The sequence below is a fragment of the Aegilops tauschii genome, chromosome 5 (genome assembly GCF_002575655.3).
Source record: "Aegilops tauschii subsp. strangulata cultivar AL8/78 chromosome 5, Aet v6.0, whole genome shotgun sequence".
Classification (NCBI taxonomy): Eukaryota; Viridiplantae; Streptophyta; class Magnoliopsida; order Poales; family Poaceae; genus Aegilops; species Aegilops tauschii.
The window spans coordinates 375765658-375790494 of NC_053039.3; the positions used below are offsets into that span (position 1 = coordinate 375765658).

The following is a 24837-nucleotide window of genomic DNA, read 5'->3' on the forward strand; positions in this document are numbered from 1 at the left end:
TTGTGTCTTGTTCGGTTTGAGCCGAGTGTAAACCATGTAGCCATTGTAAAGAAGAAAAGATTGGGGCGTTTGAGCGCCCATGACGGCGCTCGTCGCCGGCCAAAAAATCTTGTGTTCACTGTTCTTCTTCCACCTTCGTTCTAATGAGAGGAGAGGTAGCTAGAGGTCTACGATTCCAACACGTGCCGATGCGTGATCCCCCACACTCCTCCTCCTCCCACGGTGGCCGCCGGCGCCCTCACTACCGTCGGTGGCGGGATGGGATTAGACGGGAGGCGGAGAAAGGCGCCTCATCTCAGTGGAAGGTCACGGCGGCGAGGATGCTGCGCCGCTCCGGAGAGGGATTTGGGGGAGAGAAGCTGCAGTCTGCAGATCGGCGGGGGAGTGCACAAGAGGAATGGCACGGCCGACAGACTCCAGAGCCCATCTATCGCCGACATACATAGTTGCGGAGTTGGGCCCGCAGGCCGTTTCAAAAACCGGCCCAGGTTGTGGATAGCGCCGATCAGAAAGCGGATAATGGAACATACGTCTTCTCCCTTCAAAAAAAATTGTCTTCGCTTCCCGTGCGTGCCCGTCTTATCTCCAACGGTCCGAAGCGGAACACGGCGGCCGCCGCGGCCGGGGAAAATCGAGGATGTGCGGGCCGCAGGCGAGCGGCGCCGCGGCTTCGTGAGTGGTGGGGGCGGATGGACACGGACGAGCACCTCTACGAGGACGCCACCATGCTGGGCTCCTGGCGCTCCCCGTCTCCCGCTTCGACGCCGACAAGGTCGATGCGCTCAAGTGCCTCCTCGCCCTCTTCGGCTCTTCCCATAGGTTCGGTTCCTCCCGTCCTCTGACGCCATGGAAATTTGAGACGATTTGCGTGCGTGCGCAGGTAGGCAAGAACGTGGCGGCGATCTCATTCCACCTCTTCACGCAGATCACGCAGGTTGGGTTCGGCTCGCGCCTCCTCCCCTCGTCCCATCTCAGGGCTTGGATCCCGACGGGATTTCGAATTTTCGATTGGTATAATATTGCATTGATAACAATATTTGACCTATCTGGATAAAAACTCGGTACTGGTACTGAAAAAATATTTAGTTCCTTCACATTGAATTTAGAAGGTAAATCAAACATTTACCATCTGTCTCCATGATAATATACAATGATATTACGATCGACAAAGTTTATGAGAAACAGATAATAAAGATAGACAAACTGACTGATTATATTACAATAAGGTCACTCACACTGCATAGTATATATCATAGTGCATGATACTACTTTAGTTACTGTATTCACACTGCATAGCATCATATTATCATTTCATTTATCCATTTGTAGGATCCAAACATAAAGTTGTGGATATGATCTATTGCTTATAAACTTTTCTCGTTTAACGTGTTATACTGTTCCACAATATGATGCTACAACCTTCTCTCACATTCTTAATTGCAATGCCGCATCATCGTTTTCCTTAGGTGGCACTGCATTGATACCCTTTATGATACTTGCACCGGGACAGATCTAAGGTGTGATTACTCATCGACCTGATCTCAGACTCGTCACTGCTTCCTTCTCGATGCTAAAATATTCAGCACTAACAACCGTCGAGTTGACCATTGCCGATCGCTGCCCAAGTAAGCTTTCGTTCTCTTCAGGTTCTTGTTGCAGCTGCACCCAGGGATGTTGCATCACCTTCCTCGACCTATCAAGCTTCTCTGCAACTTCCTTCATTGATGGCCTATTTGTACCGCACATCTCCAAGCATTGTTTTGCTAGCTCCGCGATCTCGTCAATAATCTCCATGTTGTCTTGCTTGATCCCATCATCCAAGATCTCCTGAAGCTTATTCTCCTTCACTGCAGACATAAACATCATTGATAGGCTCTTCTCTTGGTCAGAGGCATCAAGACTAAAGGGCTTCTTCCCTGTGAGCAGCTCCAGAAGAACGACACCAAAGCTGTACACGTCACTCTTGTCTGTCAACTGGCATGTTTGCATGTACTCCGGGTCAAGGTACCCGCAAGTCCCTTGTACAAGTGTGACAAATTGTGACTCATCGGTTGGTGCCAGGATAGAGGCGCCAAAGTCGGAGACTTTAGCCTTGTAGTCGCCATCAAGGAGGATATTGGAGGACTTGACATCACCATGAAGGATTGGTGTCGAAGTGGATGAGTGAAGGTAGGAGAGCGCGTCCGCGGACTCGTGAGCGATCCCCAAGCGAGTGGCTAAGGGGATACGTCGGCCATGGTTGCTGTGGATGAGATGGAAGAGAGTGCCGTTTGGGACGAACTCATAAACCAACATGGGGACTTCCACTTCGAGGCAGCATCCCAGAAGCTTCAAAATGTTTTTGTGGTTGATTTGGGATAGGATTAGCATCTCCTTACCGAACTCTTTCTTGTGTTGCTCGTTGACGGTTATGCATCTCTTGACCGCCACCTCCACGTTGCCCTTGAGAAGTCCCTTGTACACAGTCCCGTGCCCCCCATGACCTAAGACCTGTTGTTCGCTGAACTTGTTCGTGGCTTGCTGCAGTTCTTCCTCTGAGAAGATTTTGAATGTAACGCCTTGCTTCTCCTTCATCTCTTCAAATAGTATAAGGCCGCCGTGCTGCCGGAAGTAGTTCTGTTTCATGTTCTGTAGCTTCCGTCTCTCTTGGATGAAGCATGCAAAGGCAACAACAATCACAATGATGACAAGTCCAACACTTGCACCTGCATGATTATCAATCCAAGTATAGTTATGAGATAGTGAGATACCTTCTCGAATGAATTTAATGTCTTGTTTTCTTCTTTTGAAATCAAACACAGTGGCCCACTTGAAACCTAGTATGTTGGAGTTATGTTTTGTACTATGGTCCAAACTAAGAATTTTTTGGTCCTTCAAACTATTTATTTGGTTCGCTTTCCCTTTTAAACTATTGTTGGATCAGTTTCTCCTTCAAACTATAGTGTCTAGTTCATTTCACTAAGACTAATTTTGGACAACATCGGTCTTGACGTTGTGGACGGTTGTTTTGCCAATGTGACATGCATGTCATCCAAATACTGCTGGTTCCAATTTTATTTTTCCAAATACTGCACACACAAAATGACACGTGGTAGCAGCACGCACCACTTTTCGTTGGCTGATGCACCGTCGCCTATCAATACCTGACTACTCCGGGGTCAACCTCATTTTTGAAAAAAGAAAACAATACCAGACCATTGATGGTGGGGCGCAAGCTCGGTGAGCTAGGCAACCACGGCCACCACCATGGTCTTCGATGAAGAAAGCGTAGGAGGCAGTCATACCCAATATCTGATCTTCCTAGAACTTGGATAATGCCTTGCGGGCAAAACCATTGTCGAAGGGGGACTGCTAGGCGTCAGCCGGCTTATCTTAGGAAAAGATCAGCCGGCTTGACAACCGTTGATTTGGGCAGCGTTGATCCCCTGGTGCGTGCAATTCACAATACGCCTATGTACTCTTATACCCTGGACCACGTCATCACAATAAGCCATCACTCCAGCCACCGGTACGTCCAATGCATATTCTCGCTTCCAGCATGGCATGCATAGCTTCGATGAGAATCGCAGCTTGCGAAGTTGCAGCACCAAATTCAGGTTGCACATGTCGCCGACCATCTCATGGAAAGCTCAGCGTACTGGCCGCGCACCGGCCATGACTACAGTACCAGCAATCTCCGGGATTGCAGCACCAGCAACGACACCGTTGTGACCATCCCTTGAAGCATCGGCGATGCTCCGGCAACGCGACAATGTCCCATTGCAACACTGGTGATACTCTGTTGCAGCACCGGCGATGTGCCGGCGGCCCGACAACTCTCCATTGCAGCACCCGCACATTGGTGATACTCCATTGTAGATCCAACGATGCTCCGGCGGCATGACAACGCCCCATTGCAGCACTTGCGAGATTCCGACAGCTCGACGATGCTCCGTTGCAGCACCGGCGATGCTTCGGCGGCCTGACGATGCTCCGTTGCAGTACCAACGATGCTCAAGCGGCTCGAAGATGCTCTGTTGCAGCACCGACGATGCTCTGGCGGCCCGGCAATGCTCCGTCACAGCATCGACGATGCTCCATTGTAATACCGACGATACTCAGGCGGCACAAAGATGCTCCGTTGCAGCACCGACGAGGCTTCGGCGGCTCGGCAATGCTCCGTCGCAGCACCGACGATGCTCAGGTGGCTCAAAGATGCTCAGGTGGCTCAAAGATGCTCCATTGCGGTACCGACGATGCTCAGGTGGCTCAAAGATGCTTCGTTGCAGCACCGACGAGGCTTCGGCGGCCGGCAATGCTCCGGCGCAGCACCGATGATGCTCCGGCGGCCCAGCGATGCTCCGTTGCGGTACCGACGATGCTTAGGTGGCTCAAAGATGCTTTGTTGCAGCACCGATGAGGCTTCGGCGGCCCGGCAATGCTCCGTCGCAGCACCGATGATGCTCCGCCGGCCCAGCGATGCTCTGTTGCAGCACCGGTGATGCTCCTTTGCGGTACCGACGATGCTCAGGCGGCTCGAAGATACTCCGGCGGCCCGGCAATGCCCCGTTGCAGCACCGATGATGCTCAGACGACTCGAAGATGCCACGTTGCAGCGCTGACAAGGTTCCGGTGTCCCTAGAATGCCCCATTGCAACACAGACGATGCTTCGTTGTAGTACCGATGATGCTCAGGTGGCTCGAACTCGATATGCTCCGTTGCAGCACTGACAAGGCTCAGGTGGCCCAGCGATGCTCCGATGCCCAGGTGGCTCGAAGATGCTTCGTTGCAATACCGACGATGCTTCGGCGGCCCGGCGATGCTCCGTTGCAGCACCGACGACGCTCCGTTGCAGTACCGAAGATGCTCCTTTGCAGCCCGACAAGGCTTAGGCGGCCCGGCAATGCTCTGATGTTCAGGTGGCTCGATGATGCTCCGTCGCAGCATCGACGATTCTCCATTGCAGCACCGACGATGCTATAGGTGGCTCGAAGATGTTCCGTTGCAACGCTGAGGATGTTCCGGCGGCCCGAAGATGATCCGTTGTAACACCGAAGATGCTCCGACGGTGCACCATTGTAGCACCCACAAGGTTCCGACGGTCCGGCGATGATCCATTGCAGCAGCCATCGACGCATGCAGTAGAGGCCATGAATGGCAGCCCACCGGCGCTCCGTTGTCCTAGTATCGCCGACCATTAACGCGGCATAGCACAGAGACGACCTTGTAGCACCATCATTGGCAGGCCGACTCGCAGCAATGCTGTTGAAGTGCAGCCCTCCGCACTTCTGTAAGAAGTAGCTAAAGTGCACCAAGCTTGCAAATACGCTAGCACATCGTGTGGAAAGGAAAAGAAAGTCAAAAGAATCACGATAACCTCCTGTGGGGACCAGCCACATGCAACGCACGACTAATGAGCTGATCTACTAATCGGACGGCGCAGCGGGTGGTTTACGAATCGTCAGAAATCAGTCGGATGAATATAAACGTTTTCCTGTCGAAGTCATGAAATCGAGCATCCAAGAAAGGTAGGGGATAAAGACATAAATGTTAGTAGCATAGTTTTGGAGGGGTATATTGAACCTAAAACATATTTGAGAAAAAATAGCAAATCAATAGTCATTTTGGGTAGGTGGGGGTGGGGGTTGAGCTTTTTTCCCCTTCTTAGTAGTGATGATGTATATGCTCACTTAGCAAAGAGAAGAACACACCTACAACTGGCACCGCAGGAAAATGGGGAGACTTTGGAATTGGTACGCAGACACCATTTGCCATATAGTTCCCAGGGTGGCATGAGCAACTGTATTTCCCCTGCGTATTCTTGCAGATCCCTGGGCCGCAAGGATTAGCTTTTTCATGGCACTCGTCAATATCTGGGAAAGAAATGTTTTTAGTTCAAGTAGTTATACAATGCGTATACTCATGATCTACACGAGATGGTGAAAAATGTAGGTGAGGCAGAAGGCAGGCAAAAGGAAGGTACCTTGGCATCCAGCCTTGATGTAAGGGTTGCCTTTGTACCCATTGGAGCACTTGCAATGGTAACCTGGATCGTTGGTGGTGGAATCAACACACGCACTATGGCTGCTGACGCACGCGTAGGAACTCATGTTCTTTTTAGCTGCCTTGCAAGTCCACGGTCTTATTACCCAGTTCGCGACAAGAGGAACTCCCCCCTTGTATGTCTCATAGAACACTTTGGGTTTGACATAGCTGGTGTTGAAACTGAAAGCTGCCTTTTCCATCACTGTCATGTAATTGCAAGGGCTGTCTTTCCATATTTGAGAAGTGTTGTAGTTTTCGTTGAAATAGCCACGATAATACTGTATGCCCTTTGGGACATCGGCTTGACAACAGCCAGCGCCAGAGCATTTGCCATTCTCGAGGGTGACATTCTTGCATGTGGAATAGCAACCTATTACGTACTGCACACAAAACAAACCAAACAAAACTTATATTATGTTTTCTGTGTGTGCGTGGGACTGTGGGGAGGGGGGGAGATATGGGATGTCTTTAACCAGAGTAACGATTTAAATTAGGAAATTACGTGATTTTTATCTTACGGAAAGGTTATTTTAACCTATTATTTGTAGAAAAAGTCTTTCAAATCTGTTCACACTGGTTAATGGTAAGAGTTTTTTTTTCTATGACAAATCAACTTTTCTCTATGCACCCTATCGTTAACTTTAGAAGTATTCATCCTATTTTTCTCCCCGCTATTTGGAAACTTAAGATAGCACCTAGAACTCACGCACTTCTGTATCTGATCCTCAAAATAATTATATGGAACCTAGCGGATTTATTCAATGTAATGCTCACAGCGCATGAGTTACAATATCTTCTCTTCTGTGTTGTGGGCTTGTGGCCAAACTTCAACTTGTATGGGAGGAATCAGCACCAGTTCTGAAGGTTAGAAAGTTAGTTATTTCTGAAGGTGCCATTAATACTGTAACTTGTAACTAATGTAACGATGTGAGGATTATGGAATAGCAGGAATGAAATTGTGTGAACAAAAAAGTCTGGGTTAATATGAAACAGTTTGTCCCCTCGAAAGAATAGTGATAATAATAATATGGAACAGTTTGGGACATGATCATGGCCTACACAGGGCCGGTCCTGAGATTTCGGGGACCCCGGGCGAAACCAAAACTCGGGGCCCTTAATGCAAACACCATAATATGTGGTGATGCCTCAAGCATCTACTTGGGGAGCGTTGAGGATGTAAACAGAGATGGTTGGGGAAGGGGATAGCACCGTTGGTCTCCATTAATGGACGCACGGTAGTGGAGCCTTGAATCTGGAAGTGCGTGGGAGCGGCGGCGTTGTTCTCCGAGCCTCTGGGGTGGAGAATTTGGGGAGGAGCCAAGGAGGCGAGGAGACTGGAGACGCTCGGCAGAGGAGCGAAGCGATCGATTCCTTCTTTTTTTTTCTTCATATAATAGTATACTATATTACTACCTGGGCTGGGGCCCCTACCTCCCGGGGGCCCAGGGCGGTCGCCCCGTTGCCCCGGCCTATGGGCCGGCCCTGGGCCTACATAGGGAACTGGAAGGTCCCTTGCAAAGAGGCATATAGATAGACTTGCTGGAAAAAATTGGGGCTCTGTTTGTAAGGAGGGTGAGAGAATTTAACCTCTAGCACTACCAGGGGCTGGGTGGTAGAAGTGCAAGCTGAAAATTAAAGGTATCTTTAAGCCGAGTCCAGCAGAGCTTTGATGTCATACAAAGCTCAGAATAATGCACTAGCAGGAAGAGGTAGGAAGAATGCATACATGCTCACAAGATTAACTATCAGGCGACAACTTGTGAATGGTTCATCATTTTGTTATGTAGCATGTTATTTGCCTGTTTCTCTGTAATTAATAATGAGATGTGTACTGAACTGAAAAACAGATGTAGGTTTCATCTTCATAATGAAAATGGAGGCAAAGAGGTTTTACTGGCCCAAAATTTATACTGTAGAAGGAACGGTTTTTGTCTTCCCAAATACTTTCACATGGATCAGTATAATAAAAATGCTGAAATTACTCACAGTAGAGCTCATCATATAAGCGACTGCATTGCACCCGATGACGATAATTTTGTTATCCACTTCCGATATCGAGAAGGGTGAATTGGTGAAGGTCAAGCTTGCATCAGAGTAATTCGTCTTGCGAGTGGCCGGCAAATAGCACTGCCGAGACATCCTCGTCATCATCCAGACCTTGCTGCTGGGTATGGAGATCTTGGTCACCTCGATGTTCCATTTAAAGGGCTTCATGGTGCCGTTGATGCTCGTGCAGTTGAGGTTAAAGCCGCTGTGCAACGCGCAGTGCTCGCCGATGCCGAACGGGAACGGGATTGTGACGTCGCCGCACTTCGCCGGGCAGCCAGGACGCTGGCCTGCCGGTACATCGGCCGTGGCCAGCACCCATGTCGCCGAAAGGCAGATAAAAAGAAGCCGAGAACAACCCGGCTTCATCCTTGCGTGAACTAGTAGGTGTGTGGCTGTTTGCCCCTGGGCTCCTTGCTGACCATGGCGCGCGCTACCGTGGGCTATAAATAGATGAATGAACAAAGCAACAGTAGTTCTTTCTCGTTATTGGCTGCCTGATTGACTACCACCTCTCATTTTCTTTTCCTTTTTCTTTTTGTTTTTGCGTAGAGACTAGAGAGCGACTACCAGTTGACTAGGGTTAAGTGATGAAGTGACACAGGCAAAGCGTAATAGCTGCATTATCACCCCTGCCTTATATGGCCATCTTACTTCCTGGCATATTTGAAACATCAATCCATGTCTGAATCTGATTTGGCCTTCCTCATCTGGTAGGGCCTTCAGCAAGCAGCTTCCATGTCCGATGACCGCTTGTGTGGTTGAAGATGGAAACGAGCCTGAACCGGAACCTGATTAGGTTTGTAATCTGTTGGTATTCCCATTTTCCCATTTGTTTGTAACCCAAGCCAGTAACAAACCGTTCTTTTCTCCTCTGAAATGCATTGGCAGTACACCTGCTATTTTAGCCCCCCCCCCCCCCCCCCCCCCACACACACAGACACAAAAAAAAAAAGAGTACACCTACTATTTCCTCAAAAAATAAATCCGCATGCCTCTATTTGGTTTGGTATATCCCCTGTGTCATGATTTCGGGGTGAAAACCCATGTATGGTTTGCTGGATTCGGCGACAGCAGTGACGTGTTGTGTGGTTACCCTCTTGGGGACGTTGCCGGGGAGCTCAAATTCCTTCTGCTTACGTCACGGCGAAGTCTTCGGAGGGCTTGGATCGTTGCTCGAAGCATCTTTGGTATCGGCGGGTGGCGGTCTCATTTGCATCCTATCTTTTACACGTGACATCATCATCAGTGTTTTGGGTTCTTTCTGCTCGCTGGCATGATCGCCGCTCCATATCATGGAGCAAGAGGGCAGAGAGCCGCTTCGGCAACAATTTGGTGTGGGTGATGCAGCGAAGTCCGGTGGTTCCTCTACGAGACGCGAGTTCGTTCTTGGTTCTATGGTGCTTTTTAATGTGGTTTGGCCCCTCCCGTGCTCATGCTCGCGGGATGGTGGCGTCCAGTAGTGCATTGTTTTTGTTGCTTTCTTTGTTTGTTGGTTTTATTTTGATCTGCTTTGTAAGAATGTTCTCAACACATTGTATCATTTGGCATGCGTGACTATTCTCTTTTTAGAAAGACAACATGGGTTCGTTGACATGCTAGATTGTTGATGAATATGTTTGTTAATCTAATAATTAGCTACACTTCCAAGCATATTGTTTTTTTTTTTGCGGAAAAACTTTCAATTTATTCATCTTCAGTCATGGCAGTACAACGAACATCAAAAATAAAAATTGCATTCAGATCCGTAGACCACCTAGCGACGACTACAAGCACCGAAGCGAGCCGAAGGTGCGCCGCCGTCATCGCCCCTCCATCGCCGGAGCCGGACACAACTTGTTGTAGTAGACAGTCGGGAAGTCGTCATGCTAAGGCCACATAGGACCAGCACCCCAGAACAGCAACCACCGCCGATGAAAAATAACGTAGATTGAAATGATCCAAACTTTGGACAGCTTGGTGCCCGTGGATTTCTCCAAGCACGCAAAATAGTGTTCAATGGAATGCTTATGAAGTTGTGAAAGAACGGTTTGTTGTTTTTGGTCGTTTTCACTATGCCCTTGTACCCACGGTAGTGTTGAAGTCTGTCTTTTTATCTTTCAACAACTCTGCTACATTTAAATTTTACAGCCACCTTGTAAACGAGCATAATAATAATAATGAAATGTTTTTTTCAGGGGAAACGGTCATCGAAAGTTATATCCAGTTTGTTTTCTGGTGAAAACAGTTTTGATCACTAAGTTGTGGCGCAACAAAACGATTCACTTCCTGTGAAGAAAAGACATTTCTCGGCCAGTCCAAACAGTTGACGACCCTAGACCTCCTAATCACGTTTAGTACACTCATTGTTTTTTTTTTTGCGGGAATAGGACACTCATTGTTTGGAGGGACAAGAAGACTTGGGACTTGGCTGTCTTCGTGGGACCCTTGGAATTCCGATGATAGTACATGCCGAGAGATGTTATGTATAGGTATATGCATGTGCACGACGTACACGCTCCGTTCCATGCTCACTTGTCATTGTCGAGTATTTTGGTCGTTCACAGATACTAGCCACTCGATGTTTCTGGAGCAAGCCAAGCATTCTGGCACATATGCTCTCAAAAATCATGAAAAACACCAAACTTCCATATTGGATTTTTGTTTCTACTACAGAGTTTGGTGCAAGCACATGTATTCTTGTGTCATGTGAAAAAGAACAAATTAAGTGTGCAGAAAATGTGAGCTGAGCGTAGCTCAGACGGTTAGGTTTTATGTTCCGGAACCGGCCTACTAGGCTTCAAATCCTCTACATTTGGCATTGATGCTCCATCTTTTTGATTTATTCCAGACTTTTCCGCAATGTTCGTTCAATGAGAGAAGACGTTCCCGCCGACTACAAAGGCGTCTTAAATTCGCTTTAAAATGTATGCGGACACAATTGGATGGCCGGTGATATGATTCTCATATCACTATTCATGGAAGTGTACGGATGCATTGGCGGACAAATACCATGTCCATTTTAGGGGTTTGCGTTGGAGATGCTCTTACTGTTGGGATCGTAGCATAATTTAAAATTTTCCTACGTTCACCAAGATGCATCTATGGAGTCTACTAGCAACGAGGGGAAAGGAGTGCATCTACATACCCTTGTAGATCGCGAGCGGAAGCGTTCCAATGAACGTGGATGACGGACTCGTACTCGCCGTGATCCAAATCACCGATGACCGAGTGCCGAACGGACGGCACCTCCGCGTTCAACACACGTACGGTGCTGCGACGTCTCCTCCTTCTTGATCCAGCAAGGGGGAAGGAGAGGTTGATGGAGATCCAGCAGCACGACGGCGTGGTGGTGGATGTAGCGGGTCTTCGGCAGGGCTTCGCCAAGCTTCTGCGAGAGAGAGAGGTGTTGCAGGGGAGGAGGGAGGCGCCCAAGGCTGTAGGTTGCTGCCCTCCCTCCCCCCCTTTATATAGGCCCCCTTGGGAGGGGGGGCGGCCAAAACCCATCTAGGGTTGGGGGGGCGGCGGCCAAGGGGTGGAAAGGGGTGCCTTGCCCCCCAAGGCAAGGGGGAAGCTCCCCCCTAGGGTTCCCAACCCTAGGCGCATGGGGGAGGCCCAAGGGGGGCGCCCCAGCCCACTAAGGGCTGGTTCCCTTTCACTTTCAGCCCACGGGGCCCTCCGGGATAGGTGGCCCCACCCGGTGGACCCCCGGGACCCTTCCGGTGGTCCCGGTACAATACCGGTAACCCCCGAAACTTTCCTGGTGGCCGAAACTTGACTTCCTATATATAATTCTTCACCTCCGGACCATTCCGGAACCTCTCGTGACGTCCGGGATCTCATCCGGGACTCCGAACAACTTTCGGGTTTCCGCATACATATATCTCTACAACCCTAGCGTCACCGGACCTTAAGTGTGTAGACCCTACGGGTTCGGGAGACATGCAGACATGACCGAGACGCCTCTCCGGTCAATAACCAACAGCGGGATCTGGATACCCATGTTGGCTCCCACATGTTCCACGATGATCTCATCGGATGAACCACGGTGTCGAGGATTCAATCAATCCGTATGCAATTCCCTTTGTCAATCGGTATGTTACTTGCCCGAGATTCGATCGTCGGTATCCCAATACCTTGTTCAATCTCGTTACCGGCAAGTCTCTTTACTCGTACCGCAATGCATGATCCCGTGACTAACGCCTTAGTCACATTGAGCTCATTATGATGATGCATTACCGAGTGGGCCCAGAGATACCTCTCCGTCACACGGAGTGACAAATCCCAGTCTCGATCCGTGCCAACCCAACAGACACTTTCGGAGATACCCGTAGTGCATCTTTATAGTCACCCAGTTACGTTGTGACGTTTGGCACACCCAAAGCACTCCTACGGTATCCGGGAGTTGCACGATCTCATGGTCTAAGGAAAAGATACTTGACATTGGAAAAGCTCTAGCAAACGAAACTACACGATCTTTTATGCTATGCTTAGGATTGGGTCTTGTCCATCACATCATTCTCCTAATGATGTGATCCCGTTATCAATGACATCCAATGTCCATAGTCAGGAAACCATGACTATCTGTTGATCAACGAGCTAGTCAACTAGAGGCTTACTAGGGACAGGTTGTGGTCTATGTATTCACACATGTATTACGATTTCCGGACAATACAATTATAGCATGAATAATAGACAATTACCATGAACGAAGAAATATAATAATAACCATTTATTATTGCCTCTAGGGCATATTTCCAACAGTCTCCCACTTGCACTAGAGTCAATAATCTAGTTCACATCACCATGTGATTAACACTCACTGGTCACATCACCATGTGACCAACATCTAAAGAGTTTACTAGAGTCAACAATCTAGTTCACATCACTATGTGATTATCACTCAATGTGTTCTGGTTTGGTCATGTTATGCTTGTGAGAGAGGTTATTAGTCAACGGGTCTGAACATTTCAGAACCGTGTGCTTTACGAATATCTATGTCATCTTGTGGATGCTACCACGCGCTATTTGGAGCCATTTCAAATAATTGCTCTACTATACGAATCCGGTTTACTACTCAGAGTCATCCGGATTAGTGTCAAAGTTCGCATCGACGTAACCATTTACGACGAACTCCTTTCCACCTCCATAATCGAGAAAATTCCTTAATCCACTAGGTACTAAGGATAAGTTCGACCGCTGTCATGAGATCCTTTCCCGGATCACCATTGTACCCTCTTGACCAACTCATGGCAAGGCACACTACATGTGCGGTACACAGCATAGCATACTATAGAGCCTATGTCTAAAGCATAGGGGACGACCTTCGTCCTTTCTCTATCTTCCGCTGTGGTCAGGTCTTGAGTCTCACTCAATACTTACACCTTGTAACACAGCCAAGAACTCCTTCTTTGCTGATCTATTTTGAACTCTTTCAAAATCATGTCAAGGTGTGCTGTCTTTTGAAAGTATCAGCAGGCGTCTTGATCTATCTCTATGGATCTTGATGCCCAATATGTAAGCAGCTTTATCCAGGTCTTCCTTTGAAAAACTCCTTTCAAACAACCCTTTATGCTTTCCAGAAATTTTTACATCATTTCGCATCAACAATATGTCATTCACATATACTTATCAGAAATGTTGTAGCGCTCCCACTCACTTTATTGTAAATACAAGTTTCTAACAAACTTTGTATAAACCCAAAAACTTTGATCACCCCATCAAAGCGTATATTCTGACTCCGAGATGCTTGCTCTGATCCATGGAAGGATCGCTGGAGCTAGCATACCTTTTAGCATCCTTAGGATCGACAAAACCTTTCTGATTGTATCACATACAACCTTTCCTTACGAAAACTGGTAAGGAAACTTGTTTTGACATCCATCTGCCAGATTTCATAAATGTAGCTAATGCTAACATGATTCCGACGGACCTAAGCATCGCTACGGATGAGAAAAACTCATCGTAGTCAACTCCTTGAACTTGTGAAAATACTCTTTGCCACAAGTCGAGCTTCATAGACGGTAACATTACCGTCCATGTCCGTCTTCTTCTTAAAGATCCATTTATCTCAATGGCTTGCCGATCATCGGGCAAGTTCACCAAAGTCCATGCTTTGTTCTGATACATGGATTCTATCTCGGATTTCATGGCCTCGAGCCATTCGTCGGAATATGGGCCCACCATCGCTTCTCCATAGCTCGTAGGTTCATAGTTGTCTAGCAACATGACTTCCAAGGCAGGATCACGCATTACTCTGAAGTAGTGCGCATCCTCGTCATCCTACGAGGTTTGGTAGTGACTTGATCCGAAGTTTCATGATCACCATCATAAGCTTCCACTTCAATTGGTGTAGGTGCCACAGGAACAACTTCCTGTGCCCTGCTACATACTAGTTGAAGCGACGGTTCAATAACCTTATCAAGTCTCCACCATCCTCCCACTCAATTCTTTCGAGAGAAACTTTTCCTCGAGAAAGGACTCGTTTCTAGAAGCAATTACTTTTGCTTCCAGATCTGAAATAGGAGGTATACCCAACTGTTTTTGGGTATTCTATGAAGATGCATTTATCCGCTTTGGGTTCGAGCTTATCAGCCTGAAACTTTTTCACATAAGCATCGCAGCCCCAAACTTTTAAGAAACGACAACTTAGGTTTCTATAAACGGTGTCGTCTCAACGGAATTGCGTGGTGCCCCTTTTAAAGTGAATGCGGTTGTCTCTAATGCCTAACCCATAAATGATAGTGGTAATTTGATAAGAAACATCATGGTATGCACCATATCCAATAGGGTGCAGTTATGATGTTCGGACACACCATCACACTATGGTGTTCCAGGCGGTATTAATTGTGAAACACTTTCCACAATGTCTCAATTGTGTGCCAAACTCGTATCTCAGATACTCATCTCTATGATCATATCACAGACATTTTATCCTCTTGTCACGACGATCTTCAACTTCACTCTGAAATTACTTGAACCTTTCAATAATTCAGACTAGTGTTTCATCAAGTAAATACACTCAGCATCTACTCAAATCATCTGTGAAGTAAGAACATAACGATGTCCACTGCATGCCTCAGCACTCATTGGACTGCGTACATCAAAATGTAATACTTCCAATAAGTTGCTCTCTTGTTCCATCTCACTGAAAACGAGGACTTTCAGTCATTTTGCCCATGTGGTATGATTTGCATGTCTCAAATGATTCATAATCAAGTGAGTCCAAACGATCCATCTGTATGGAGTTTCTTCATGCATATATACCAATAGACATGGTTCGCATGTCTCAATCTTTTCAAAAAATGAGTGAGTCCAAAGATCCACCTACATGGAGCTTCTTCATGCGTTCTACACCAATATGACTCAAGTGGCAGTGCCACAAGTATGTGGTACTATCATTACTATCTTATATCTTTTTGGCATGAACATGTGTATCACTACGATCGAGATTCATTTTAGGTGCAAGACCATTGAAGGTATTATTCAAATAAACAGAGTAACCATTATTCTCCTCAAATGAATAACCGTTTTGCGGTAAACATAATCCAATCATGTTCAACGCAAACACCAAATCTCGATGGTAGAGGGAGCATGCGATGCTTGATCACATCAACCTTGGAAACACTTCCAACACATATCGTCATCTCACCTTTAGCTAGTCTCCATTTATTCCGCAGCTTTTATTTCGAGTTACTAACACTTAGCAACCGAACCAGTATCTAATACCCTGGTGCTGCTAGGAGTACTAGTAAAGTACACATTCATATAACGTATATCCAATATACTTCTGTCGACCTTGCCTGCCTTCTCATCTACCAAGTATCTAGGGTAGTACTGCTTCAGTGACCGTTCCTCTCATTACAGAAGCACTTAGTCTCGGGTTTGGGTTCAACCTTGGGATTCTTCACTAGAGCAGCAAACGACTTGCTGTTTCATGAAGTATCCCTTTTTGCCCTTGCCCTTCTTAAACTAGTGGTTTTACTAACCATCAACAATTGATGCTCCTTCTTGATTTCTACTCTCGCGGTGTCAAACATCGCGAATAGCTCAAGGATCATCATAATTATCCTTGATATGTTATAGTTCATCACGAAGCTCTACTAGCTTGGTGGCAGTGATTATGGAGAACTATCACTATCTCATCTGGGAGATTAACTCCCACTCGATTCAAGCGATTGTGGCACTCAGACAATCTGAGCACACACTCAACGATTGAGCTTTTCTCCCTTAGTTTGCAGGCTTAAGAAACTTGTCCGAGGTCTCATACCTCTTGACGTGGGCACTAGTCTGAAATCCCAATTTCAGTCTTCGGAACATCTCACATGTTCTGCGACGTTTCAAAAACGTCTTTGGTGCCACAATTCTAAACCGCACTGAACTATCACGTAGTCATCAAAACGTGTATGTCAGATGTTTCGTAACATCTACAGACGACGCTGAGGTTCAGCACACCGAGCGGTGCATTAAGGACATAAGCCTTCTGTGCAACAATGAGGACAATCCTCAGTTTACAGACCCAGTCCGCATAATTGCTACTACCAACTTTCAACTAAATTTTCTCTAGGAACATATCTTAACCAGTAGAACTAAAGCGCAAGCTATGACATAATTTGCAAATACCTATTTTACTATGTTCATGATAATGAAGTTCAACTGATTATGAACTCCCACTCAGATAGACATCCCTCTAGTCATCTAAGTGAAACATGATCCGAGTTTAACTAGGCCGTGTCCGATCATCACGTGAGACGGACTAGTCAAGATCGGTGAACATCTCCATGTTGATCGTATCTTCTATACGACTCATGCTCGACCTTTCGGTCCTCCGTGTTCCGAGGCCATGTCTGTACATGCTAGGCTCGTCAAGTCAACCTAAGTGTATTGCGTGTGTTCCGAGGCCATGTCTGTACATGCTAGGCTCGTCAACACCCGTTGTATTCGAACGTTAGAATCTATCACACCCGATCATCACGTGGTGCTTCGAAACAACGAACCTTCGCAACGGTGCACAGTTAGGGGGAATACGTCTTTTGAAATTTTAGTGAGGGATCATCTTACTTACTACCGTCGTTCTAAGCAAATAAGATGCATAACATGATAAACATCAGATGCAATCAAATAGTGACATGATATGGCCAATATCATCATGCTCCTTTGATCTCCATCTTCGGGGCACCATGATCATCTTCGTCACCGGCATGACACCATGATCTCCATCATCATGATCTCCATCATTGTGTCTTCATGAAGTCGTCACGCCAACGATTACTTCTACTTCTATGGCTAACGCGTTTAGCAACAAAGTAAAGTAATTTACATGGCGTTATTCAATGACACGCAGGTCATGCAAAATAATAAAGACAACTCCTATGGCTCCTGCCGGTTGTCATACTCATCGACATGCAAGTCGTGATTCCTATTACAAGAATATGATCAATCTCATACATCACATATATCATTCATCACATCTTCTGGCCATATCACATCACATAGCACTTGCTGCAAAAACAAGTTAGACGTCCTCTAATTGTTGTTGCAAGTTTTTACGTGGTTTGTAGGTTTCTAGCAAGAACGTTTCTTACCTACGTATGACCACAACGTGATTTGCCAATTTCTATTTACCCTTCATAAGGACCCTTTTCATCGAATCCGTTCCGACTAAAGTAGGAGAGACAGACACCCGCTAGCCACCTTATGCAACTTGTGCATGTCAGTCGGTGGAACCTGTCTCACGTAAGTGTACGTGTAAGGTCGGTCCGGGCCGCTTCATCCTACAATGCCGCCGAAACAAGAAAAGACTAGTAGCGGCAAGAAGAATTGGCAAACTCAACGCCCACAACTGCTTTGTGTTCTACTCGTGCATAGTAACTACGCATAGACCTGGCTCATGATGCCACTGTTGGGATCGTAGCATAATTTAAAATTTTCCTACGTTCACCAAGATGCATCTATGGAGTCTACTAGCAACGAGGGGAAAGGAGTGCATCTACATACCCTTGTAGATCGCGAGCGGAAGCGTTCCAATGAACGTGGATGACGGAGTCGTACTCGCCGTGATCCAAATCACCAATGACCGAGTGCCGAACGGACGGCACCTCCGCGTTCAACACACGTACGGTGCTGCGACGTCTCCTCCTTCTTGATCCAGCAAGGGGGAAGGAGAGGTTGATGGAGATCCAGCAGCACAACGGCGTGGTGGTGGATGTAGCGGGTCTCCGGCAGGGCTTCGCCAAGCTTCTGCGAGAGAGAGGTGTTGCAGGGGAGGAGGGAGGCGCCCAAGGCTGTAGGTTGCTGCCCTCCCTCCCCCCCTTTATATAGGCCCCCTTGGGAGGGGGGGCGGCCAAAACCCATCTAGGGTTGGGGGGGCGGCGGCCAAGGGGTGGAAAGGGGTGCCTTGCCCCCCAAGGCAAGGGGGAAGCTCCCCCCTAGGGTTCCCAACCCTAGGCGCATGGGGGGAGGCCCAAGGGGGGCGCCCCAGCCCACTAAGGGCTGGTTCCCTTCCACTTTCAGCCCACAGGGCCCTCCGGGATAGGTGGCCCCACCCGGTGGACCCCCGGGACCCTTCCGGTGGTCCCGGTACAATACCGGTAACCCCCGAAACTTTCCCGGTGGCCGAAACGTGACTTCCTATATATAATTCTTCACCTCCGGACCATTCCGGAACCTCTCGTGACGTCCGGGATCTCATCCGGGACTCCGAACAACTTTCGGGTTTCCGCATACATATATCTCTACAACCCTAGCGTCACCGGACCTTAAGTGTGTAGACCCTACGGGTTCGGGAGACATGCAGACATGACCGAGACGCCTCTCCGGTCAATAACCAACAGCGGGATCTGGATACCCATGTTGGCTCCCACATGTTCCACGATGATCTCATCGGATGAACCACGGTGTCGAGGATTCAATCAATCCGTATGCAATTCCCTTTGTCAATCGGTATGTTACTTGCCCGAGATTCGATCGTCGGTATCCCAATACCTTGTTCAATCTCGTTACCGGCAAGTCTCTTTACTCGTACCGCAATGCATGATCCCGTGACTAACGCCTTAGTCACATTGAGCTCATTATGATGATGCATTACCGAGTGGGCCCAGAGATACCTCTCCGTCACACGGAGTGACAAATCCCAGTCTCGATCCGTGCCAACCCAACAGACACTTTCGGAGATACCCGTAGTGCACCTTTATAGTCACCCAGTTACGTTGTGACGTTTGGTACCCCCAAAGCACTCCTACGGTATCCGGGAGTTGCACGATCTCATGGTCTAAGGAAAAGATACTTGACATTGGAAAAGCTCTAGCAAACGAAACTACACGATCTTTTATGCTATGCTTAGGATTGGGTCTTGTCCATCACATCATTCTCCTAATGATGTGATCCCGTTATCAATGACATCCAATGTCCATAGTCAGGAAACCATGACTATCTGTTGATCAACGAGCTAGTCAACTAGAGGCTTACTAGGGACAGGTTGTGGTCTATGTATTCACACATGTATTACGATTTCCGGACAATACAATTATAGCATGAATAATAGACAATTACCATGAACAAAGAAATATAATAATAACCATTTATTATTGCCTCTAGGGCATATTTCCAACACTTACTTCGCTTTAATTTTGTTTGTTTGTTTTGAGGTTGCTTACCACATACATTATGTGGTGCCCTTAGAGCATCTACAATCGGACTTGATAAATCCGGCCCCTCAAACGCCCGCGGACGTGATCGGGCGCGTTGCGAACAGTGACTGGTCACGCCTCAAATTAGCTCCACTGCATCCGCATCTCTCATATTTGAACCTCTAGATCCATACAAAGCATGCAAAAGAAATCCTACGTACTACCCTACCCAATCTTCGTCGTCGGAGATGTCCATGACGTCGGTGTCGGGCGCCAGGTGGACGGGCGCGTAAGAGGGCTCCTGCTCCTCCTCCTCCTGCTCGACCTCATCCATGTATGCGGACATCTTCTCCTCCTCCGCAGTGTGTTGCGCCTCCATCTCCTGCCGGCGACGACGCCTCGCCTCCGCATCCGACTCCGAGCGGATGGAATCGAGGATGGCCTGCTGCTCCGCCTGTAGACCCGCATCGCCGGCGTCCCCCACATCCTCCTCCTCCTCCTCCGCCTCCCCCAACTCCTCCCAATCCACTACATCCAGAGGTAGCCCCGCAGCGATCCGGGCTTCGCGCCTTGCCCAGATCTGCTCAAGGAGCTGCAACCGGCGCTCCGGCATTAGAAAGGGGTGGTCCCTTATCCGACGACGTGGGGGCATGGCTACTAGTTGTGGGCGGACGGGGAGTGGAAAGTGGCGGCGACAGCGGACGTGCGATGGGAAATGTGGAGGGGGTAGGGTTTTGGTGCCGGCAGTCGCCTTAAATAGCGGGCTAGGAACTATGCGGCCCGCCGGAGCGGCGCCATGTGGCGACATCAGTCCGACGAAGGAGACGTGTTTCGGGCGATTCCGACTGGGACCCCGATGTCAGTCCAATGTAGCGGGCGCGCCCGGACGCCCCTATATTCGCCCCATATTTAGGCTGGATATGAGGGGTGCCGGTCAGTCCGAGCGTTTAAGACCCGTTTAAGGCGCCTGGCTAGGTCGAAATTTCGTAACCTACCGGTGACCGCCCGGACGTTTGATGCTGGTTTGGGATGCACGGCTTTAGATGCTCTTACTCAGCTTTAACGAAGCCTAGGTCCTTCGAGACTGATATTTTTTCTCCCTTTTCTAAAAAACTAGTCCGAGAATTTCATCCGGATGGTACAGGAGGATGGGGTATGCTGGCTAGAGATAATGAGGGGGTGGTCATTTGTGGGTCAACTGGATACCTAGTACATCAGGCTGAAGCTCTTCATGCCGAGGCGTCGGCCCTTCTGAATGCCATCCAGGTAGCCGAGATACAAGGGATGGGACGTGTTGTTTTTGAAACGGATTGCATGGCTCTCCAACATGCAGTATCCTCTACTAGCCTTGACCGTGGTCCTCTTGGTGTGCTTTTCAGGGAGGCAAAGTACAAGCTTCAGCTAGGATTTATTGATTTTCATGTTTCATATTGTCCTAGAAGTTGTAATATACCAGCTCATATGCTGGCATCGTATGGGTGCCGGAGCAGTGAGGAGTGCCAAGCTTTATGGCCACCGAATCTCCCGTTTGATGTAACTGATGTTGTGACCGTCGATTTGATCGGTCCACCGTAAGTTTTGGAATGCAAGGTGTTCCAAGTTCAAAAAAAAAAAACTAGTTCGAGAATGATTGGATTAGTTACCAGGGGCATTTTGGTTATATCTCAGCTATTCAGCTGTACATCACGATCGTGAAGTCGTGAAGACCTGGTATTGTTCATGCCGGTACTTCTAGACCACCTGTCGCTTCCTGTGGAAAAAGACTGCCCCGACATGCATGTCCCCAATCGCTCCAATGTACTGTACTGGGGTGACCTTGACTCAACGCGTCTCTCCTTCGTTGCAACGAAAGTAGGGGGTTTATAGGTTTGAAAAATACAGAGTGCGTGCGGTGCGGTGGTGCTTCCGGCTTGCATGAGACAGCATCCCAAGTCTCCGCGAGTACTGACGCCGGGTGTACTGTGTGGGCAGAACGTGTTACGGAGAACCCACGGCACTGCGAATCGGTCCATCCCGCCGGTTTTTCCCCGGCGAGCTGCAATCACGGCGGACCAAACGAGTGGAAACCTCGTTCCTAGTACAGCGAGAGCTTCTCAGAAGACGTACTGCCTCACAGTGACACTTCCTGCGTGCGTGGCTCCGCTAATCTTGGAGCGAGTAGCTGATTCCGAATAAACATTATTGTAGTCGTCGCTAGGTGGTCTATGAATCTGGATGTAATTTTTATTATTTTTGATGTTCGTTATACTGTCATAATTGAAAATGAATAGATCAAAAGTTTTCTCGCAGAAGAAAAAGGTTGCGTGAAAGGGCGACCAACATTATTGCTACAGTAAATGATTTGTGAGGTAATATTACAGAAGATCTGTGTGGTAATAATTATAAAAGAGGTAGGTTCAGAGCACTATTTGGAATTCAAGTTATTTTGAACATGTGTAAAAAATTCAGGTTTGGACCATCCATGCGGCATGCGCCTGAGATTTTGTGTGGCATTACCTACCTTCTGGAGGTTGTTCAAGTGAGATTCTTTTGGGTCGAGCAAAAGCTTGGCCGACATACGCTCGATTAATGTTGGAGAATTTTAAATGAGGCCGATGGGTTCTTATGGAATTCAGTGGCGGTTAATGGGGCGTCGGAAGTTTAGTTTAAGCGTGCCTACATTTCTGCTTGACTTTGTTCATGTTTGCTGCTATGACCAAGGTTTATTATTTTGTTTCAGGATTTTTTTTCCTGTGCAAGCGCCGAGATCCATAGATTTTGCCAAATTAATAGAAAGTTCCAAAAGGTCACCAAATTCAAAACTCTAGCTCTTACATTCCTTTAGAAAACTAAATGGTGTTCTTTGGAACCAATTGATTCTCTTTCTATAGCAACAGGTTTTATATAGTTGCTTTGTAGTCCCTTCGTTTGTTTTTATAAGACGTTTTGGACAGCCAGCTTTGAACTGTTTTGGGCACTGTCTAAATTGTCTAAAACGTCTTATAAAACTGAACAGAGGATGTACCTGTTAACAATCTGTATAATTTGGACAGCAGCACACATACAAGTACTGTACTTGCATAGCAACAGGTTTATATAGACGCATGCATAAATCATCTAGGTTCCATTTTGGAGCAGCAGGGAAAACACATACCCTTGTAAACACATCACAGTGGTTCTTACTCTAATTAACATAACAGTAACTCATATAAATATTCAACAAAAACTGAAATTCTTGATTCTGCAAGCTTGTACAATAAAGGTTCTTATAGTTTACACCATAATGCATTTATTCACAGCCAATCTTCTTTAGTCCGGACAACTTCAGAAATATAGATTCAGAACCATGCAGATATGCATCTGCTTCTCAAGCTTATCCACCTGAAACAAGTAGTACAACTCTCGCTGAAGTCATATGTAGCTGGAAAAAAACGAATCTGTAAGCATCAAAGCTTCCTGTAAGTAAGCAAGTAAATAATCATGCAAGTATGCTTATATGTTGGAGAGAAAATCCACAGAAACTTAAAGATATTGTTATTAGTTTAACCATTACATCACATCTGAAGATATTGTTGGAGAGTAAATAATCATGCAAGTATGCTTATATGCATGCATAGGGCAGGCGGTGCATGAGATCAGAATTGACATGACCAAACAATGATGCAAACTCTGATCCTCCCAAAGAAAGAATTTTTATCTGTGACTTTCTAGCGCTTCTGCGGGAGAAAGCCAAGAGAGGCAATGAACAAAAAAATACAGCAGACTGACCAAATATTTCTAGCACAAATCAGTCTCTGACATCCTTGTTGAATAAATATAGGCTACAAAGTTATTTCAGTATAGCAGATGTGCGCTATTCAACAGATACACGGTTATCACTGAAAATCTGAATTTACACCATTCAGAGTTCAACCATTTCACTAGATAATTTGTGTTCTAGTGGAATTAATCATCATTGCCAATCAATCCAGGCCGTTGGCATGATCATCAATTAGTTACTTACATCTTTGAGCGGCGGAGTAAGGTCACTACGATGAACAAATGACCAACAAAAAGTTCAACAAATCTTTAACCTTGCTCAAGAAAATGACAGGTTCAACCATCTTAGTCAAAAAGAACTACCAATAACATGGGAGATGCCAGGGGCAATATCTTGGAGGAGGCGGGCCAGGATCAGTGGGGAGGAGGCAGCAGGTAATGGACCGGGAGGCGTCAGCGACCACGAAGTCGGGCAGGAGATGGGGCATCGGGGGTGACAGCCGGGAAGCCAAGACAGAGGAGAGCGTGCAGCTGCGGGCGTAGCCTTCCTCTCGCGCAGTTACCGGCGATGGCTCTTGTTTATTGAAGTCAGGTTTTAACTCTCTACTTTTGTTATTGGATGCCTATTCTTTTATCATTGTTTTTTGTTACCATTTGCATTTAAGATCATCTGTAAACTATATAAGCAGTAGATTTTTTGAAGGGGTACAAGGCTTGGAATTGGAACTGCACAGGGCTTTTACTACTACCTATATCCGAAGTATGACGTAGAAATTATAAGGTGGGCATACGAACTGAACTTTCTCTTAGCAAGAACAACTGCAGCGAACTACATTACCAGACAAATACATTTTACTCTAAAGAGCTCACATCTCTTATTTCGTTTTGAGTCAACTGAAAGTAGTTCTAAAATTATGAAAATATTCGTGGATGCAGAATGCATGATGGAAGATCTAAATAAAAAAACACATGGTCAGAGAATGTAACAAATCCTAAAGTGTAAATCAGAAGAAGGTGTACATCAGCTCTGTGGCATCCATGACTTGACAGAATGGCATCATGGTTTGAACGTATTACATATGGACGCAAATAATCATGGCATGATGGAAAAAAGAAAAAAAAAGGACAGTTCAGTTCTAAATCACAAAAATATTTCATATACCTTCACTATCTGTTAACTTCTACGACCTGCTGGTAACTGTGCTTACTTTCTGGAGGGTAGAGAAATTGAATGAACATAAATATATGACTCTATACTCTGCAGTTTTAGTCGCTCAGAAACCTCACACATATATTTTCGGTGAGTTAGTGGGCATACACAGATGAATTAAGTTTCATTATTGTATTGGAAACATACAAGAAAGCTTACATTCTTTTCCAAGCCCTTGTTCCAGACTTTAAGCTCCTGGGTTTGTGTGCTCA

At 46.9% G+C, this 24837-nt stretch overlaps 1 protein-coding gene and 1 long non-coding RNA gene across 2 annotated transcripts; one reads left to right on the forward strand and one right to left on the reverse strand.

Annotated features, from left to right (window-relative positions):
• The first annotated feature begins 571 nt into the window (after nt 1–571).
• LOC123494159 (uncharacterized) lies at nt 572–1552 on the forward strand. Its single transcript, XR_006664278.1, has 3 exons — nt 572–772; nt 881–934; nt 1467–1552. It is a non-coding gene; the product is annotated as an uncharacterized lncRNA (long non-coding RNA).
• Nucleotides 1528–8959, reverse strand: LOC109733214 (putative wall-associated receptor kinase-like 16). The gene is made up of 4 exons (XM_040389789.2): nt 8012–8959; nt 5964–6405; nt 5692–5853; nt 1528–2705 (listed from the first exon to the last, which is right to left on the reverse strand). The coding sequence occupies exons 1-4, from the start codon at nt 8438–8440 to the stop codon at nt 1528–1530; spliced, it is 2211 nt and encodes a 736-aa protein (XP_040245723.2). The 5' UTR covers nt 8441–8959.
• Between the last annotated feature and the right edge of the window lie 15878 nt (nt 8960–24837).

Excerpts from the sequence above, each read along its gene's own strand:
- LOC109733214 (XM_040389789.2), bottom strand. The coding sequence starts at position 8,440 with ATGAAGCCGGGTTGTTCTCGGCTTCTTTTTATCTGCCTTTCGGCGACA. Across the intron at positions 6,406-8,011 it reads CTTATATGATGAGCTCTACT|TACGTAATAGGTTGCTATTC; the intron begins GTGAGTAATTTC and ends TTTTGTGTGCAG. Across the intron at positions 2,706-5,691 it reads TCCTGCGGTGCCAGTTGTAG|GTGCAAGTGTTGGACTTGTC; the intron begins GTGTGTTCTTCT and ends ATAATCATGCAG.